This window comes from Zootoca vivipara, chromosome 6, assembly GCF_963506605.1.
Source record: "Zootoca vivipara chromosome 6, rZooViv1.1, whole genome shotgun sequence".
Lineage (NCBI taxonomy): Eukaryota > Metazoa > Chordata > Lepidosauria > Squamata > Lacertidae > Zootoca > Zootoca vivipara.
In genome coordinates this window covers 38,954,229-38,975,041 of record NC_083281.1, presented here as the reverse complement: position 1 = coordinate 38,975,041, position 20,813 = coordinate 38,954,229, and the positions used below count along the sequence as shown (strand labels likewise).

Here is a 20,813-nt window from a genome sequence, read left to right as displayed (position 1 = left end):
GACCAGGGACTATGGGAGGTGGAATACAGGAGCATATGGAGAGCATGTCGGCTAGCCATGGTTTCCACCAGCAGGCCAAAGTTTCCAGGTTTCAGAAAGAGATTTTTTTCCAGTGCCAGGGACTGAACCTGGCATCTTCTGCATGCAAGAAATGTGTTCTGCCACTGAGCTTCTGCTCTTCCCTCACCTGTTTTTGCTGGTATTTCTCTTGGTAGGTTCGTCCGCTGCCACCCCACCAATGGCAAGATGAGTAGGCCATGTGGTGCAGGGTTATGACACCATGAAGAGTTACCATGGGGAGCGCAGCCAGTCACGAGAACACCCCTGCCACTGCGTCCCGGAGGCCTGCGACCAGCCCATGGAATACATCCACCATAACCAGGAGTCTCGCCAGCCATACCTCCTCAGCCCCAGCGAGCCTTGTTCCCTGGACCACTACTGCCCATTGCGGGGCTCTGCCGAGGCCCCGCTCAGCCTAACGGAGCCCCTCTCAGCCGCCAGCAGCAGCAGCACCTTCCCTAGGATGCACCACACGCCGCAGCAGTACGACTCCTGCGACGAGTGCATGGCGGCCGCCCACCCTTCCGGCAAGATCAACCGGCTGCCCCCGACCCTCCTCGACCAGTTTGAGAAGCAGCTGCCCCTGCACCACGACGGCTTCCACACCCTGCAGTACCAGCGGGCCAGCAGCACGGAGCAGCCGCGGAGCGAGAGCCCCAGCCGCATCCGCCACCTTGTGCACTCGGTCCAGAAGCTCTTCGCCAAGTCTCACTCCCTGGAGGCCCCCTCCAAGCGCGAGTACAACGGCACCAAGATGGAAGGCCGGGGGGGCGAGGGAGGGTACCACCACCACCACCCTCACCACCACCACCGCCAGTCGCGCCACGGCAAGCGCAGCAAGAGCAAGGACCGCAAGCTGGACTCCTCCTCCTCCTCCTCCCGCCACCGGAACAAGATGATGGGCTGGTGGAGCTCCGATGACAACCTGGACAGCGACAGCAGCTACATGGTGTCCGGGAGGCAGCACGCCATTGACCAGGCCACCCAGTACTGTGTGGATACCCCGGAAAGTGCCTTCAGAGACTTGACCTTGAAGAGTCTGAAGAGCGGAGGTGGGGAGGGCAAGTGCTTGGCTTGCGCAGGAATGTCCATGTCCCTCGATGGCCAGACGCTCAAGCGGAGCTCCTGGCATACCATGACCGTCAGCCAAGCGCGGGAGGCCTACCCCAGCTCAGGAGGAGGCCCGGAGAAAGCCTTGATGCTCCAGGAGGCCAAGGCCAAGGACCGATCCTATCATTATCTTCAGGTAAGGAGGTGGGTAGAGGCTGCGCTGCTATAGAGGAGCAAGCTTTGTGTCTTTAGTTCCATTCCATAGAACCCCTTAGATACAGAGATTTAGATGTCTACACCTTGATATCAGGAATGGGGGTGTTTTTGGATTACAGTCCCCATCATCCTTGGCTGTGCTGGCTGGGGCTGATGGAATGGGCTGATCAGGCATGTAAAGCTGAAACAGCGCATCCCATGCGCTGAGAGATGTTCAATAGTTAAAAGGGGCTTGATTCCTTGATCCAAGCAGCATATGAAGAGCCCCCTTCCATGGTTGTGAGTCAGTCCGTTGGAGGTTTGATCATGGATTAAAAAGACAGGAAGCATGCAGGGAATAAGTCCCTTCCTACTGACCAGGCCAGCAGAAAGAAAGGAAAGGGTGGGGAGAAGGAGAGCCTTGGGCTTCTCAGATTCCCTGGCACGCTGTTTCCAAGGGCAAATGCCCATATGTCCAATGAATGGCCAGCCTGGATCACTTTCAAAGGCTCTCCCCTGACGGTTTCTTCCCCAAGCTTAAGACTCCCCTCCTGCTGATTCCGAAAGCTCCCCACCACGACCACCATTTGCCGTCTTGCTCTCTATTCCCTTTGCTCTCCTTTGCATTCCCATGATGCACTGCAGCTCCACCTTGATGTCGGTGATTAGAGAAATGTCAGGGCTATAATAGCCTTTCCCTGCAAAAAAAGAAGAAGCACAAAGGCGGATCTCTGTTTTAAAAAGGCCCGAGGTTTCTGAGGAGCTGCTGGTTGCGTCAGCTTACCAAGGTGTCCGAAGACGTCTGAGCATTGCATTGCTCTTGCTAATAATGCCCAAACAAACAATTAAGATGAACCACCTTGCTCATCTCTCGGAGGGCGGCTTCTGCGCAGGCCTGATCAATGGGCTCCGCACTCTAATGAGGAGGGCAACCTGGGACAAGGCAGCCAGAGAAAATGCATGGGGGCCTGAAGGATCCCTCCAGAATTAGTTGCTTATGAAAGCAGATGCGTGAAACCTCTCCCCTTTGGCTCTTTTCTAGGTCTCCTAAGGTCCAAGCATGTAGGGTGAGGGGAACCAGGTATACCCAACCAAGCATCTGGAGGGCTGACCTAGGTTGAAGTGCAGGCCCACTAATATATTAGAAGAAAGCAAAGCTAAATTATTGTTATTGTTATTAATATTATATCCCAACCTTCCTCCAAAGGAAACCGGGATGGAAAACATGCCAGTGCCAAAACAAGACAACTAAAATGTCCCAAAACAGTTTAAAAAGCATGTACCTCCTAACAAACAGGTCCAATCCATCCTGTTTCTACCTTAATCAGCTAATTATAAAAGTGAATCTACATGGAAATGTCTATTTAAATGCCTATTTTATCACATATAAATATATTTTATCTAACTATTCACATTTCAAACATGTTTTATCTTAAAATATATTTTTCCACACATTTGAATAGTGGTGCAACAATAAAACTGCTAGCGCATTTGCAAAGCTAAGCAGGGTCCACTATGGTTTCAACTTGAATAGGAGACCATGTGTTGAGATTCCTGCATTGACTCTCAGAGTCCCTTCCAACTCTGCAGTTCTATGATTCTCTGTTTCTTGATCTGAATACTGTATCACAAAATTCTGAGAGGTGCAACATCAGAAGGATAGTTTCATTCTGATCTGTGCATTCCTCCAGGAGGTGTGGGTCAGGTCAGCTTGCTTTGGAATCCACAAAATTCCACAGAAGTCGATGATTGAATTGCACATTGACTTGGAACAATTAGCCACACATTGAGCTTTAGAGTGCTGGACTCTTTGTTCTCTATCAAAGGGCAGTAAGCTACCTTAGGGGGCACAGGACAGAACATGTTCAACACAAAGGGCAACGTCAGGGCACCGCTGCCACCACTACCACGCACTCTCTGGTTCTGCCGCCTGAGGTCATCGCCTCACTCTGCCTACTAGTAGGGCCGACCCTGTCTAAAGGTTTTGCTGGAGGCATTAAGAAAGGCCAGTTTGGTGGGTGCCCTTGTACCTAGGGGCCTTGTAAAGCTGTTGTCCTCCTCCCTAGGAACCAAGGTTCCAGAAATGCTGAAGAGGTAAGGACAGGTCTGGTGCAATGCATTGTGTGGTTAACCCAACAGTATTCCTCTTAGTCAAGTGGCTTGAGAATAATTTTGCCTAATTTCATGGACTAAGTTCCCAGTTTTCTGCCTTTTGTTCCTCGGATCTCTTGTTCATATTCCTGGCTGGATGCACAGAGTGAGTGTTGGCACTCATTTGGCTAAGAGGCTGACAGAAACAGAGACGCGACTTGGAACAGCTGCACTCTACCTGTGGATGTGCTTGATCCAGGTGGGAAATTAAGCAAGATTCTGACCCCAGCTCAAAATGCAGCCAGATTCCAGAATCTCACACCAATTCCTTGCTTCTGAAGCCTCGCATATATTTCGATCTCTCCCTGACTCTTCCCAAAGCTCAAGGCAGCTATCCATGATTTAATACAAATGAAACATTGTTCAAGCAGTAGGCCCAGTTCACTGTACAGATAAAATGTGGAAAATAAAATGACCCCCCACAAAAAACTATGCTTGCTTAGATCTAACTGTTAACAAGCAGAACCTCTCACAGTTAGGACTGGGCAAGTAATTAAAGTTTTTATTTGCTTGCTTGCTTATTTGTTTGCTAGCAGGGTTGTAAGTAAGAAGATGGGCAGGTGAGTGCTGGCTGAGAGCAAGCTGAGGTTGGTGGAGCCAAACCCCACTCAGCCTAATGGACCAGCCTTCACTGGCCAGAATTACTCCCAGTCTCAGATACTGGCTGGTGGAAGGGGAGATCAGGTTAGAATTAGACATTTTCAGGGGAACTTCAGTGGGTGGATGGGTGGAGAGAGGGTTAACTGTGCCTGTTCTCTGCTTCAACTTCTGCCCCATAATTGGCCTTGGCATTAAGTAGCAAACTCAGGATTGGGAGCTCCATGTTTGCTCTGTAACACATATCTTTGTCCTTGCCGGGGGGGGGGGGCTTTGATTCAGGTGGCATTGAAAGGCGAGCTTACCTAATTCACACTTCCCCAAACAAGATGTGAGTCAAAAGTCAGCCATCCTTCAAAATCCTCACACCTCTGAAATTTGCAGTGCAGTTCTCCAGCCAAGTAATGTGCAGAAACATGCACATACAAGCATCAATTAAAATGCATGTATTTGTGAAAAGAACATATACGAATATTAGTAGGAATTGTTGCGCAAAATTCTATTAGGCAAAAGGTACAGCAATGTATATTAATGCAAAAAATGCATTAAAAATGTGCGTTTTAGGAGAAATTTGCACTGAAATGCTAATGAATTTTTATGATGACTTTAAAACACATACGCAACTTGGTGGAGAAATGTAAAGAACTTAAGACAAGATAAATGAGAAGCTGGGAGAACCGGAAACTGACAGACTTGCCCAGTCCCTATCCTCTGCCTTTTCCCTAGATCCAACCAGGCTGCCTTGTGCAGCTAGGATTGTGGTTTGCTTGCCTTTTGCAATCTGCCTGCCTCAGTCCCTGGCTTCCTCCTGCATCCCCCCCGCCTCCTGTCTTCTTCTTTAACATGCACCTCACAGACTTTTGCAGAGGTCCTTGGCCTGCCGACCTTCAGCCTGCATCATCAGGGCATCCCCCCCTCCCCCTAGCACACACCTGTATAGCTGGGTGGCTTGAATGAAGTTAGCAGCTGCGGCAGCTGCTGCATCACACACACCCCTTCTTTCTCCCGGTTTGCTTCCTATTATAAAATATTTAAAGGTATTTCTTTAAAATAAATAAACAACTGCTGCTGGAAGGAACCAGGCCTCTTCACCCCAGCTGCTGTTTGATGAACTGTGATTGAAAAATATACATTTTTTTCATGGAGCTGGGATACTCAAGTTACATCATGATGACGATGACGATGGCAACAGCATGTATTTGTCACTTTTTAAACCAAAGTGTCTCAAAGCAACTTACATGATAAAAATAGAAATTATTAATATTATTATTTATTAAATTTGTTGGCCGCTTTATATTGCCCAATGTAATCCAAAGTGACTTACAACTGAACGAATGAACAAAAAGCCCACATAGATGCATTAAAAGCAAGAGGGGGGGGTGGCGGAATAGCAAGGAGCATTGAAACCAAATATAAAAACAGCAATAAAGTAAAACCTAATGTGCTCCTATGCGCACACGCTGGGGGCTGCGGCCCTGCTCTCTCCTCTGGTAGATTCCACTGCCCATCTCACCCCATGCAACTACTAAGTTTTCAACCCCTGCTTTCACCTTCACCCCTATGGCCATGCCTTCCCCCTATATTTGTTTGCTTCACTCATCTGACAGGAGACTCCTGGGTGGGCTCTCAATTTGCATATCTGGTCATAGCTGCCAAGGACCCCGTTTTCCCGGGAAACCCCCTTTTTTTCATACCGTTACCCCGTCGGTCCCCCGTATCTCTTCGTCTCCCGTTATTCTCCCTTATATTCTCCTGCCAGTGGGCTTTTTTTTTTCCTGCTTTGCCCATCTATGGGCACCAAAAATGGCCTGCGCCGGTGTTGAAAGTCGCGTCTACGCATGTCCGGAAGTGCGTAGACGTGAGTTCCGGTGGCGGTGGTGGCCATTTTTGGTGCCCATAGATGGGCAGAGCGACACCGGAAGTTGCATCTACGCAACATCCGGTGTCACATGGCTGCCGGTCCCGGATTCTGCAGTCCGGGACTTGGCCGGTATGTATCTGGTCCTTTCTGTGGCATGCTGCTTCAGGAGGACCCCAAATCCTGAAACTAGTGGGTGGCACGGTGGTTTAAACCACTGAGCCTCTTCGGCTTGCCAATCAGAAGGTCGGCAGTTCGAATCCCCGCAACAGGGTGAGATCCCGTTGCTCTGTCCCAGCTCCTGCCAACCTAACACACACAGAGCTATTTTGGAGCTGCTTCTATGATCTTCTAGCATGTGGCTGCTGTGGCTGTGTAAATATGTACTTATTTATTTAAAAGCATTCCTAAACCACTTAATATTTTTCAAAATCTCTAAGCTGTGTACACTGTGTACAATATAAAAACAATATTCATGAAACAAAATACAATCTAAAACCAATGGAGCTATGTAAGAGCAAGTAAAGAAGTGATTCAGAGGGTTCATACAAATAACTCAGGGTCCAATCTTATGGGTCAGGGAATGTCTGAGCAAAAACATACATATTTTAAAGACATTGTGTGAAGCAGCTGGTAGCTACTGCTTCACCTGTGGTAGAGGGAAGGGCATTCCATATATCAGGGTCAACAGCAGAGAATGCCCCATTTTGTGGCAACCACCCTATGGTATTCTGTAGAGTGCAATGCCACAAGTAGATGTTCTCCAGTTGACTTAAGCGATCAGAGTCAGGCAGTTTTTCATGCCTGAGATACAAGGCCAACCCTTCCCTTTAGGTACAGAGAAATAATCCCCTCAGGTGGCAAATACTGTGGGGTCAGTGGAGTCAGTACCCCAACTATGATCCTTTGCTGGGAAGACAAAGCTGTGTGTTCCCTGTGAACTGTCTTGCACTATCCCAGTCAATCTTTGCCAACCTGCTTTCCTCCAGATGGTGTTGGACTACATCTCCCATCACCCCAGCAAGCACAGCTATGTTGGTTGGGGTGGATGGGAGTAATACTCCAATGAAAGAAGCAATTAAAATGCAATTGACACAATCACAGCATGTTACAAATTCTGCAGCCAACAGAAAAATCATTAAGCAGTCTGCCAAGACCTTTCATAACTTGCAAGTGGTCCATGGAGGGCAGGGGGACGCTTGGGAACCACAGTCCTAATAAACACGTTTTGTATACAATTTGGTGTAATATGCATAATTTTGCCATCCATTCCCCTAATATAATGTAGTCGTATGCTATTTCCATTGATATATGCATTTCTGTGCATATATTTTTTCTGCCAGAGAACTGCATTGCAAAATTCAGAGAAGTGTGAATTTAGTAGGATATTTGTGTTTCTGTTCATGTATTGTTCTCAGAAGTGTGGATTTCTCCAAATCCTCTCCCACTTATTTACCAAATAGTAGGGTTGCCATACTCAATAGAGGACAGGACTTCTGTGCCTTTAATTGCCCTGATCTCTTTTGAGTCCGGAAACCTTAAAGAGAAACCAGCAGACCCTTTGCTTGGAAATTAAACAAAGGGTCTGCTGGTTTCTCTTTAAGGTTTCCAGACTCAAAAGAGAGCAGGGCAATTAAAGGCACAGAAGTCCTGTCCTCTATTGAGTATGGCAACCCTACCAAATAGCCTGTGCTCTCTCAATATGACAGAGGAAAATGCAGCAAGATGACTGGTGAGTTACTGAGTCTCTAGGGCCCTGTGTTATCATTAGCTAAGACCACAGCCCAACATTTCTCAATACTATTTGCAAGATCACATCCTGACAACAACAAGCATTCCAAACATCTTTGTTTTTATCCTGCAGTATTTCTACCCCATTCTGAAGCTGCGAAAAACCCCTAAAATCTATAGAGTTTTGAAAACATGACACAGTGGTTGGGAGGAGGGAAGAAAGCAAATTTGCATACTAGTTCTTCATTTTTAAAAAAGTTATTATTGTTGTTAAAGATATTTATTAATTGCCTTCCAGAGAGAGAGAGAGAGAGAGAGAGAGAGAGAGAGAGAGAGAGAGAGAGAGAGAGAGAGATCAAGGCAATGTACAAAAATGAGTGAAACTTAGTTGGATATAACCCATTATATTTAGTACATTGCCTTCATAGTCTAATTTAGCCATGTTCATTAATTTCAATAGGTCTGCTCTGAGCAATAAAAACAACTTTTAAAAACCCAATTAGGAACATCACAGAAAGCAACAGAATATGCATTTTTAAAACAATACAAAATGGACACTGCTGGCAGAGGTCTAGTCACCCAGCTGGGAAACCTTGTCAGAACAAAAATGTCTTCATTCTCCTCCAGACAAAGTTCTTAGAAGTGTTCTTACCAGTTTCCCACACAACATTATCTCTCCCAACTGGATGCAGTAAACACCCCCATTCATGGAGGAGGAAATTCAAAGGTTTGGTTAGTAGGTTGGTTTTGTTTCAGTGAGGCACAAGTTACTCAGGCCTCGTTTGTATGCCTATATCACACACTTACAGAGTTGAAAGGGACCACGAGGGTCATTTAGTCCAATACCAAGCAATGCAATAATCTTTCACCCAACATGGGGCTCAAATCCATGACCCTGAGATTAAGAGTCTCCTGCTCTACCAACTGAGCTACTTCTAACCTTTCCCAACCAGATGCACTCTGGTTGTTTTGGACTACAATTCCCATCCTGCTGGTGGGGGTGATGGGAGTTGCAGTCCAAACATCTGAAGATGGCTAAATCCACAGCAAAGTTTTGCTTCATGTGAAACTCTTGTCAGGCCTGAGTGTTCCATTTCCCAGCATTCTCCAATCACTGGGCTCTGCTCACACAGGAAAACTAGTTCAGTAGAAGCAGCCAATCCGAGCCCTCAAGCCTGAGATTTAAGGCTCCAGTTAACTGGGGGGGGGTGCCGAGCTTGGGACAACAAAGATTGTAGACCACCCTCCACAGCCCATGGCATTGGTCAAAGTCCTGCCTAAGGTTCCCCCTCTCCCTCAGCCTGGACATATCCAGACATATCCTGCTCCTTCTGTTTACATCCTTCTGCTCCCAGACATAAGCCAAACTCCCCCCTTACCCTCAGCTTAGAGGCTTACTCAGCCAGCCAGCTCCATGACGGGCTTGTTCTTTTTTAATTAAAAGCTAATTAACTCTTCTCGCTCTCCCTCTCTCTGTGTGTTTTTCCCCAGGGGGAAGGAGAGAATGAATGACACTTGACTTGATTGCCCATCCAGAGTGAGGGGCTGGAGGGAAGGGCTGCTGTATAGGGAACACTCCGCCCATCCCATCCTCGCTTTGGCTGTCCCCATCTCAGCCCACTGCAGCAGGGGGGTGGGCCCAAGGATGAAAATAAACATCCCTAGATATTTCCTGTGAGAAAGAGACAAAGAGGCAACTGTGTCTGTTCCAGCCTCTTGCTCCCATCCACCTGTTTTGCCCTCCTCCCGATAGCCCAAGGGATGCCAACTCGTCACCGGAAACTGGTAAGGGTGTCATCGGCGCAGACTGATGTTTGCCCCGTCTGCTTCGCTGCTCTGGTTATGGGTGGGATTTCATCTGCCAGAGGAGCTGTGAGGTGAGGATTTCTGGACGGGAGAAAGCCCTGCCTCTTTCTAGAGCAGACGTGCTTCCATGGGGTGGGAAACGTAATGACTTGGTCTGGGGAAAGCCCATCACATCTGGAGAGTCTTGAACTGAAGGGTAGGCAGGGTTTAAGCTCTGTTGCCAATCTGGCAACCTCAAAACATTTTTGAACTATAACTTCCATCAGCTGAAGGACACCAAGTTGTCAAAGGATGCTCTAGAGAACTATGATGCATAGTTGTGTCTACAAGTAGGCAGTTTCCAGCTTTCTGAGGTCTAAGAAGTCCGCTTTGGTTGCCTCTAGCCAAAGAGCTCTGTTAGCTGCAAGATCTTGATGAATCCATGTTTTGGGAATTTGGAATTGCATATGGAAATTTGGTGATAACTTCAGTGGCTAACCTAATTGCCAAACTGTGCAGGGTATCAGGAGTTCCATCACCGGATCCCCTGGCCTTTACAAAACTTAAAAACAGCTACCAGGGGTTGGGGTGCAAGTTGGATCCAAGCCACTGAGGTAGGGGGACTAAAGCATTTCCCCATACTGTTTCCCCAGTTTAACTTTTTCATGTGAGTGCCCCCCCCCCAAAAAAAAGCTTAGACCAGCTGTGGAGGTAGAGAGCGCTCATCTGTATTTTACCTGTATTTTCACCTTTGCTGGCTAATTGAAGGTTGGGTGATTTGAATTATTATTATTATTATTATTATTATTATTATTATTATTATTATTATTTGAATTTATATACCACAGAGCCTAGGGCTTACCGATCAGAAGGTCGGTGGTTCAAATCCCCATGATGGGTTGAGCTCCCGTTGCTCGGTCCCAGCTCCTGCCAACCTAGCAGTTCGAAAGCACGTCAAAGTGCAAGTAGATAAATAGGTACCGCTCCAAGCGGGAAGGTAAACGGCGTTTCTGTGTGCTGCTCTGGTTTGCCAGAAGCGGCTTTGTCGTGCTGGCCACATGACCTGGAAGCTGTACGCCGGCTCCCTTGGCCAATAACGTGAGATGAGCGCCGCAACCCCAGAGTCGGTCACAACTGGACCTAATGGTCAGGGGTCCCTTTACCTTTACCTTTACTGCCCTATACCCGCAAGTCTCAGGGCGGGTCACAGGATAAAATCAAAGTATAAAACCACAAAGTACATAATCAAAATAAAAACAGCAACCACTCAATAACCCTGCCCCAGTGCTATGCACATGATTTATCTGTGTGTGTTGTCAGGGCTTTTTTTCAGCTGGAACTCACCAGAACTGAGTATCGGCACCAATTTGGTGCATTTAAGGTGAGCTTTTTTTAAAAAAAAGTTCCCCCTCTTTAAAAAGCTCACATATGATTTGGCTGTAGGAGACAATTGCTTTAAGTGTATGAAGCAAAATATGGCACATAGGACAACGAATTTTACTCATGTATTTTATTCATCCTTCTTAGTAAGGGCTCTGCACCTGGAGGGCACCAGGTTGGTGGAGGCTAGTTTAATGTATTGCAATACCAACATTTTATCACCCCAAAAGAGAACTCAGTAGTTGTACACATCTCTTATTCAATTTGTAAATATTAATAAAAATATTGATATCTTCTAAGAAACACTTAGCTTAATGTATTTTGGGATACAGAAACTCAGAGGAACACTCTGAACATCACGTCAGGTCAGGTTTGCACACACCTGTAGGTCCCTTGATTTGACATCACCACCTGATGGCTGGTAGCTGAATGTGTGAATGGGCTCTGATGAAAAATGTATGTCTTCTTGAAATGACGTCTGAGAGTGCAGTTCACTCTCAGATAAGTATCTTTCAGTGCAGCCTCCTGCAACTATGTTAGCCCAGATCAACCCCCATAAATTAAACAATGGATTTATAGTTGATTAGCATACTTGGATTTGGCTTCTTTTTGGCTGCAGAAGATCTTTTTTTTTCTGAACTCGTACAATATATAAATACCAACATTTCTTTATGTAAAAGGTTTTGCTTGAAGCTCAGGGATAGAACTTTGAGTGGACTCCATTGTTGTTTTGAAAATCCAACTTCCTTTTAGATGTGAGAATTTTCCCCTTGTGAATATTTTTAAGTAAAAAGAGCAATATTCATTTTGACATTTCACATGAAGATAGACAGCAGCAGAGTCTGGAGAAGATGTTTTCAGAAGCAAGGGAATAAGGGTTGTATCCAACCACTGCAGTACTAAGTCAAAGTCTCTTGGCAGCGTACTTCAAAATGTTTTTGCTGCGACAGAACATTGTTGCACAAGGAAATGTGTATGGTAAGCAGGTTGCTGGTAACTTTGTTGCACAATAGATTTCACAATCTGTCGTGCAACAGGTTTCCATTTGTGCAACTGTTGCAATGAATTTGTCTGTTGTAGAACATTAAAACTCACCCATGTGCCAATGCAAAAACCCTTGCACCAGCAAACAGAGAACATTAGATACAGTCCTATGACATACACCAGGGGTCAGCAAACTTTTTCAGCAGGGGGCCGGCCCTTGTGGAGGGCCGGGCTATATTTTGGGGAAAAAATGAACGAATTCCTATGCCCCACAAATAAATAAATAAATAAATAAAAGGACACATTCTACTCATGTAAAAACATGCTGATTCCCGGACCGTCTGCGGGCCGGATTGAAAAAGCGATTGGGCCGCATCCGGCCCCTGGGCCTTAGGTTGGGGACCCCTGACATAGACACACCAAAGAAAAAAGCCCACAGAAGAAGAAAATAGCTGGGCACATTTGCATCCTAGTTTCTTTCTTATGATGCATAAAAAAAAAAAACATCCATTCTATGCAGATAAACCAGTTTATGATTTATTGATATGGCTTCCTTTCAGCATGGGAGTCATAGGACAGCAAAACATGGAGAGCAATGGCTTTCCCATTAGTATTGAGGTGTAATTAGTTCAGAAAACAAGGTTTACTAGGACCCTGAGGTCCAGCAACCTGGAGCCAGGTGCAGAATAGTGACCTTGGGGTGGAGCCAGACCCAAAACAGTACTTTGGGGTGGAGCCAATTATGTGCTGCATCCCAGGACACATGCACTGAGATGATCTGCATCTGCAAACCTGAGCCTACATCTGAGTTTCTACAGATCAGCAATTCTAACATATAAATCTAAAACAGGTTAGCAGAATTGAGCAAAGACCTGGTCAAAAGCAACTGAACAGCCCTTACAAGCAAGGAATACAGACATTGCGAGAGAAGTAATTAGCACAAGTGCAATCATGGCAAAGATCTATTTATTTTTTGCTTGCAATTTCAGAAACTTAGGAAGTTACTTTACACTGAGTCAGACCATTGGTCCATCTAACTCAGCACCGTCTACATTTACTATCAGTGGCTCTCCAAGCTTTCGGAGAGGGTGTCTCTCCCAGCCCTACCTGGAGGTGACACGAATTAAACCTGAGACCTTCTGCATGCAATGCATGTCCTCTGTCACTGTGCTTTGGCTCTTCCATATTTTACTTACTATTGTAGCACCTTGTTGTTGTTGTTTAGTCGTGTCCGACTCTTCGTGACCCCATGGACCAGAGCACGCCAGGCACTCCTGTCTTGCACTGCCTCCCGCAGTTTGGTCAAACTCATGTTTGTAGCTTCGAGAACACTGTCCAACCATCTCGTCCTCTGTTGTCCCCTTCTCCTAGTGCCCTCAATCTTTCCCAACATCAGGGTCTTTTCCAGGGAGTCTTCTCTTCTCATGAGGTGGCCAAAGTATTGGAGCCTCAGCTTCACGATCTGTCCTTCCAGTGAGCACTCAGGGCTGATTTCCTGAAGAATGGATAGGTTTGATCTTCTTGCAGTCCATGGGACTCTCAAGAGTCTCCTCCAGCACCATAATTCAAAAGCATCAATTCTTCGGCGATCAGCCTTCTTTATGGTCCAGCTCTCACTTCCATACATCACTACTGGGAAAACCATAGCTTTAACTATACAGACCTTTGTAGGCAAGGTGATGTCTCTGCTTTTTAAGATGCTGTCTAGGTTTGTCTTTGTTTTTCTAATTGTAGCACCTTAAAGACCAACTAAGTCGTGCATGCACACGAAAGCTCATACCAAAATAAAAACTTAGTTGGTCTTTAAGGTGCTACTGAAGGAATTTTTTTTTTATTATGCTTCGACTCAGACCAACACGGCTACCTACCTGTTACTTACTATTGTTATTGAAAATCAGAACCTGTAGCAAACTACAAACCACCCAGGGACCTACCATTAGATCTCAGTGTATTTGTAGCAGGCAGGCAGTTTCTTTACAGACAGCTTCTGAGAGCCATAACCTTTGCACCCCCTTGGCAGGCTCCAGTGGAGGTGTCAGAGAGCTTCAGGACATCTAACCCCTCATCTTTCCCTGGGAACTATAATTTGGGGAGGCTTATCTATCACTGGCAGAAAATTCTCACCAAGCTACAAAGAGTCCCTGTCAGGGATAAAGAGGGTATAAATAAATAATGGTGGTCATTATTAAGGGTTTGTAAGACCAATTATTAAGGGTTTGTAAGGGTTTGTAGGGACCCAGGTGGCGCTGTGGTTAAACCACTGAGCCTAGGGCTTGCTGATCAGAAGGTCGGCAGTTCGAATCCCTGCGATGGGGTGAGCTCCCGTTGCTTGGTCCCAGCTCCTGCCAACCTAGCCGTTCGAAAGCACGTCAAAATGCAAGTAGATAAATAGGTACCGCTACAGCGGGAAGGTAAACGGCGTTTCCATATGCTGCTCTGGTTTGCCAGAAGTGGCTTTGTCATGCTGGCCACATGACCTGGAAGCTATATGCCGGCTCCCTCGGCCAATAATGCGAGATGAGCGCGCAACCCCAGAGTCGGTCACGACTGGACCTAATGGTCAGGGGTCCTTTTACCTTTAAGACCAATACAAGTTTGTTGTGCAGAGTGGACTCCTAAGTCAAACAGAATGCTATCGTTCTCACAGGGATGTTTGAGCAGGTTGGTAGAAGAACATGATCAAGAGGCAATCATTCTCTCAAATGCTATAGCTGCATCCTTGCGGCTGCCATAAGTTGTCACCGGCATCTTCTGTGGAACTTCCTATTAACCTCAAAGTATCCAGCATATATGCACACAGAAACACACTGCATGAAATTTCTTTTTCCTTCAGGTACCCCAAGATGATTGGGGAGGATATCCAGCATCAGGGAAGGATGGAGAGATACCCTGTCGACGGATGCGGAGTGGCAGCTATATCAAGGCCATGGGAGACGATGACAGTGGGGACTCGGATACCAGCACCAAGGTGTCTCCCAAGGGGGTGACCCGGCGTGAGGGGTACCGCCGTTCCTCCAGTGTAGATCAGCCCAGAACCAAGTAAGAAACTGAGAACAGAGCATTTCTCATATAACCACACAGGGGGGGTGGGGAGATGCTCAGCAAAGGGAGCAAAATATATATAGTGGGTGGCAACTGATAAGTAAGGTGAGATGCCTTGATCAAGAGCAGGAGCCCATGCATAGAAGGGATCCTTAGGCAAGAAGCATGTAGGACCAGACTGGAGTTTCTATCCCCTTTGGACCAACTGGCCTTTTATCCCCTTTGGACCAAACCACAGCCTTCCAGGCTTGGGTTTCCTAAAGGGTGGAGTATCTTCAGTGGGTAGTTCTGGAAACTTAGCTTTCCATCACCTTGCAATCAGATCCCATCTTATTCTTTGTCTGTGCTAGGGAGGAGTCAGTGGGGAGCATCTAGCCCCTGCTGTAAAGGGGCCCAGTTTCTTGGGAGAACCTGGCTCAGAGTGGACTCAGTTTGGTGGAGCGGGCAACCTTGGGCACAAGGGGCTCTTGGCTAGGCTTGGTGCCAAGCTCAGCACCTCTTTCTGATCCAGCTGGCTCTTCCTCCTTTAATCATCATCATCATCATTATTTATTTATACATACATACATACATACATACATACATACATACATACATACCTACCTACCCCGTTGGTCTGGCTGGGTTTTCCCAGCCACTCTGGGCAGCTTCCAACAAAATATTAAAATACAATGGTCTGTTAAACTTTAAAAGCTTCCCTTAAAAGGGCTGCCTTCAGATGGCTTCTAAAAGTCTGGTAGTTGTTGTTCTCTTTGACATCTGGTGGGAGGGCATTCCACAGGGCGGGTGCCACTACCAAGAAGGCCCTCTGCCTGGTTCCCTGTAACTTGGGTTCTCGCAGTGAGGGAACTGCTAGAAGGCCCTCGGCACTGGACCTCAGTGTCCGGGCAGAATGATGGGGGTGGAGACGCTCCTTCGGGTATACTGGACCGAGGCCGTTTAGGGCTTTAAAGGTCAGCACCAACACTTTGAATTGTGCTCAGAAACGTACTGGGAGCCAATGTAGATCTTTCAAGACCGGTGTTATGTGGTCTCGGCGGCCACTCCCAGTCACCAGTCTAACTGCCGCATTCTGGATTAGTTGTAGTTTCCGGGTCACCTTCAAAGGTAGCCCCACATAGAGTGCATTGCAGTAATCCACATGAGACGTAACCAGAGCATGCACCACTCTGGTGAGACAGTCCGCAGGCTGATAGGGGTCTCAGGTACCCCATTCAGGACCAGGGAGTCCTCCACACCTGCCCGCCTCCTGTCCCCCAAAAACAGTACTTCTGTCTTGTCAGGATTCACCCTCAATCTGTTAGCCACCATCCATCCTCCAACCACCTCCAGACACTCACACAGGACCTTCACCGCCTGCACTGGTTCTGAATTGAGAGGTAGAGCTGCATATCATCCTCATACTGATGAACACCCAGCCCAAACCCCAATACAGTCCTCACACCTGCTCAGGATCCATGACAAAGGATGGGGGCTGTCATATAAAGCTTCCACCCATCCATTTCTGTGTTTCTTTAAAACTATGCTCCACACCAACTGAGAAACATTTTTCCAGTCCAAGGACAACATTCTCTTGTAGGAAACTTTCCAAGGATCACATATGAGGGATGGGTGAGCAGACCAAAAATGTACAGTTTACCTTTGTGCACTTGTCTGGCTTCCATACATCCCTCTCTGACCTCCATCAGGCAAGCAACAGACATTTCAACCTGGCAAAAAAGGGGGGGTGAAGCAGAACTGGTGAGGGTGTGGTCTATAGAGAGGGGGTGTGGCCTGTGGAGAATCCCAAGGGCCCAATAGAGGGACTTGGAGGGCTGCCTTTGGCTTTAGGGCCTGGGGTTCCCTACCCCTATCTGATAGGATCAGGGCAGGGAGCTTGCAAAGTCAAACCCAGTCAGCCCTGAGTCATTTCCCATCTGCTCTGATCATGTCGTGTTTTGGGTTTTGTTCAGAAAACTTTCTTCCCCATGTCTCTCATTAGGTTTGCAAGTAGGCACTATTCTGACTCATATATCTGTAACTGTCCCAGCTGCTGCACGTCACCCCGAATCCGGCCACGGGGACAAGGGTATGGACGTTCCTTTACCACCGGGCAGGTGAGGTGATTTGTTCTTTAGCTCTTGCCTTACAGGAAGGGGACTGGGTAGAGATGGGTGGGGAATCTGTGCCCTTCCTGCCACAGGACTCTGGCTCCCATCAACTCCAGATGGCCCTGGCTAGTGTTCAGGGATGGTGGGAACTGGATGTGAAAATCGGGAAGGCACCAGACTGAGCAAGGCTGCACTTCACCATACTGGATTTTTCAAACATCTGGATTTGAAAGCCACCTTAAGGGTGCTTGTCCAAATGTGGGTGACTCATCCAATAAATTGCTCTGTCCAATAAAGCAGCCTTCTCCAACCTGATGCTCTTGTTGACCCTCCAGATGATGCTCAAATCCAAATCTCTTCAGCCCCAGCCAGCATGTCCAATGATGAGGCATGGTGCGAGCTGGAGTCCAGCATCACCTGGAGAGCCACAGGTTCCCTACCCTGGGGTACAAGAAGTGGCGAGTGGAGGGGGGAAACTGACATCTATGTAAATTGGGCCATATGTCTTCAAATGTGGGGCACCTTCCTTAGAGGGGTTCAAGTGGACTGCCAATATTTCAATGCCACCATAATCAGTCAGTTTGAAATATCAAGTGTCCACCTGAATCCCCAAGTGAGGATTTTTTTTCCCCTTCCAGAAGTGTGGGTGCAGAGGAGGATGGGATTTTGTGGGGAAATAATGAGTTATATAAAAAATGAATTCGCTTGCATATCTTTGTCTTGTAGAGAGCTTGGAGTATTGCACTGGAGAGCAAAGACTGTCATTCCTCAAGGAAATGCTCTAATCAGATTTTTTGGGGGGGGGGGTGTTAAAAGAGGGAAAGAATATTCTTCCTTGGTGTAGCTTGAAATTAATGCTCACACTCACAGAGTTGTATCTAAAGTGGTGCTAAGTAACTCATTCCGTCAGTGCAAGAATTTAAGCTAGCACAATGGAATGTTTTCCCCTCTCCTCCTCCCCTCATTTGTTCCCTAAATCTGTTCAGGGGGTTTCGCCAACCCTCTGGAGCAAATTTGTGGAATGTGTAGCACACGTGGGGGAGGGAAGTTAAGCTGTGAAAACTTAAGTCCTTTCACTGACGGAGCACATTAATTAGATACCACCCATATATCCCTCCATGTATTCTCCAGCCAGGCAAGCAAAAGCCATTAATCAGAATCCAAGGTGCATTCCAGCCATTCAAAAGCACTTGGGATGTGAAGCAGGGACAGTGAGGGGTGTGGCCTGATGAGCGTTCTAAGGGCCAGACAGAGAGGCTTGGGGGAGATTCCCCACGCCTGCTCCACCCGCACCCCCTCTCTGCCTGGCTTAAATCTCAGCTCAAAACAGTCACGTTCAATTTCATACCAGCAGCAGATTTCCTTGCTGCTCCTCTGTGTCTTATGCATAGCACATGCATAGCACACCTTCTCCATGATCTGTGGGTTATCCCTGCCTCCCCCCACCTGGCTTCTGATGGTGTACTCATGCTCATGCCTCTGAGCCTTACTCTACAAAATCACAATGCTCGTTCAGGTCTTCCGTACAGATGCACCAACTATTTCTGCAAGCAAACACTGAAACAGAACCACCACAGACTCCAGAGCCAAGATACAAATTTCTTAGGGTATTTGAGGGTCCAAATGTGAATTTAAGACTGGGGGGGGGGAATTGGACAGATTTGCACATCCCTAATCCTGGCATCATAGGTCTTAGCTCCATTCACGGCCTTCCGTGCCCCTCCATCTTCTTCCCCTTTCCTCAGATTAACGATGAGTTGAACCACCAGTTTGAGGCCGTGTGTGAGTCTGTCTTTGGAGAGGTGGAGTCGCAGGCTGTCGAGGCCTTAGACCTGCCCGGTTGCTTCCGCATGCGCAGCCATAGCTACCTGAGAGCCATCCAGGCCGGCTGCTCCCAGGACGATGACTGCCTCTCTCTCTTTACCATGGCAACCACCACCCACCAGCCTGGCCAGCCCCTCACCAGCAGCATTCTCAAGCCAAGCACCTGTAAGTACCAACACAGGACTTTGGAAGCTGGTTTGAACCAAGTCAGACTCCTGGCCCACCCAGCTCAGTGCAGTCTGCCCTGGCTGTTAGCAGCTCTCAAGGGTTTCAGAGCCAGTGTGGTGTGGTGGTTAAGAGTGGTAGACTCATAATCTGGGGGACCGGGTTCGCGTCTCCGCTCCTCCACATGCAGCTGCTGGGTGACCTTGGGCTAGTCACACTTCTCTGAAGTCTCTCAGCCCCACATACCTCACGGAGTGTTTGTTGTGGGGGAGGAAGGGAAAGGAGAATGTTAGCCGCTTTGAGACTCCTTCGGGTAGTGATAAAGCGGGGTATCAAATCCAAACTCTTCTTCCTCTTCTTCTTCAGAGGCAGATTCTTTCCCAGCTCTACCTAGAGATGCTGGGGTTTAACCTGGGACCTTCTGCATACAAAGCAGGTGCTTGGCCCCTGACCTGCATCCCCTCACCAAAAACAGAAAGTTGGTTCATCATCTTCACACAGGCTATTCAATGTAGTGCCCTCCACATGTGGCTGAATTCCAACTACTTTGCAAGCTGAGGCTGAAGAGAGTTGGAGTCCGATAGCATCTGGAGGGCTCTTCAATGGCTCAGGCAGAGGCTCTCTCAAGGCTTTCAGACAAGACTTTTCCCAGCCCAGCCTGGAGATGGCTAAGGTTGAATCTGAGCTCCTGCCCCAAACTTGTTCTGGTCCAATGTGACCTACTCTCAGAGATACTGTGCAATGTTTGTATATTTTATCTGTTTAAAAATGCCTGTCCCAATTTCCTTGCTAAATTAATACAAAATGGCTCACAAATTGGTATAGGAAAGGAAGGTGGGGAGACCCCATAGCGAGCAAATACCTCTGCAAGTCTTCTCACTCCTAGGCCAATGCTGTTACATGACAACAAATTGTGTGTGTGTGAAACATTTCCAAAACAAGGCAAACAGTGGGGGGGGATAGAGGAGCTTTAAGGACATAGAGGCTGCCTTATATTGAGTCAGACCATTGGTCCATCTAGCTCAGTACTGTCTGTGCTGATTGGCCAGAGCTCTCCAGGTTTTTGGAGAGGATCCTTTCCCAGCCCTCCCTGGAGATGCCAGGGATTGAACCTGGGACCTTCTGCATGCAAACCAGTTTGGCACTGAGCTACGGTCCCCATTGCCTCACCACTTATAACATCATGAGCCCTGTCCAATAGGTGCCTGTATTAGTAGAGAGCTCCCTTCTTATTGACACATTTTGCTTTCCTTCCCTATCTCTGTCTCTCCACCCCACACCCCACCCCTCCGTGTAGCCTTTAGTTACAGGAAAGCTCCCCCTCCCCTCCCTTCAGGAATGAAAGCCAAGCCCCTCATTTCAGTGACGACGCAAAGCAGCTCTGAGTCCGCCCATGACAGCTTCCTGCCCAGGGAAGTCAAAAGGAGTCCATCGTGGTCCAAAGAGGCCGCCAAGCGCTGCAACTCCACAGAGAGCCTAGAAAGCACCAAGATCACTGCCATGTCCCTCGACTTGCCTTCAATCCAACACAGGACTGCTCCCAACCCCTCCACCCTCATCATCAGGACAATTCCAGGGAGGGAGGAGCTGAGAAGTTTGGCTCGTCAGAAGAAATGGCGCCCATCTATCGGAGTTCAGGTAGGTTCAGGGTGGGCCCAGGATTGCAGGGAGGTTCGGGCTTTGGGGCCAGGCACAATTTAGTGAGTGAAAACAAACCCAGAAGGAAACCTCTCCCTGACTACTAAAGACATGCACAAAAACCCAAAAGTCAAAGTTTCAAATTAAGTGTCTTTTATAACCAACCGAGGAGGAGGAGGAGGAGGAGGAGGAGGAGGAGGAGGAGGAGTTTGGATTTGATATTCCGCTTTATCACTACCCTAAGGAGTCTCAAAGCGGCTAAC

At 47.5% G+C, this 20,813-nt stretch overlaps 1 protein-coding gene across 1 annotated transcript in view; it reads left to right on the top strand.

Annotated features, from left to right (window-relative positions):
* The first annotated feature begins 231 nt into the window (after positions 1 to 231).
* DLGAP3 (DLG associated protein 3) overlaps positions 232 to 20,813 on the top strand; it is a 37,137-nt gene continuing 16,555 nt past the window's right edge. The window contains exons 1-5 of the mRNA XM_035119483.2: positions 232 to 1,306; positions 14,625 to 14,830; positions 16,815 to 16,929; positions 18,669 to 18,912; positions 20,210 to 20,550. Coding sequence (XP_034975374.1) covers positions 281 to 1,306; positions 14,625 to 14,830; positions 16,815 to 16,929; positions 18,669 to 18,912; positions 20,210 to 20,550 — 1,932 coding nt within the window. The 5' untranslated portion in view covers positions 232 to 280. The remainder of the gene's footprint in view (positions 1,307 to 14,624; positions 14,831 to 16,814; positions 16,930 to 18,668; positions 18,913 to 20,209; positions 20,551 to 20,813) is intronic.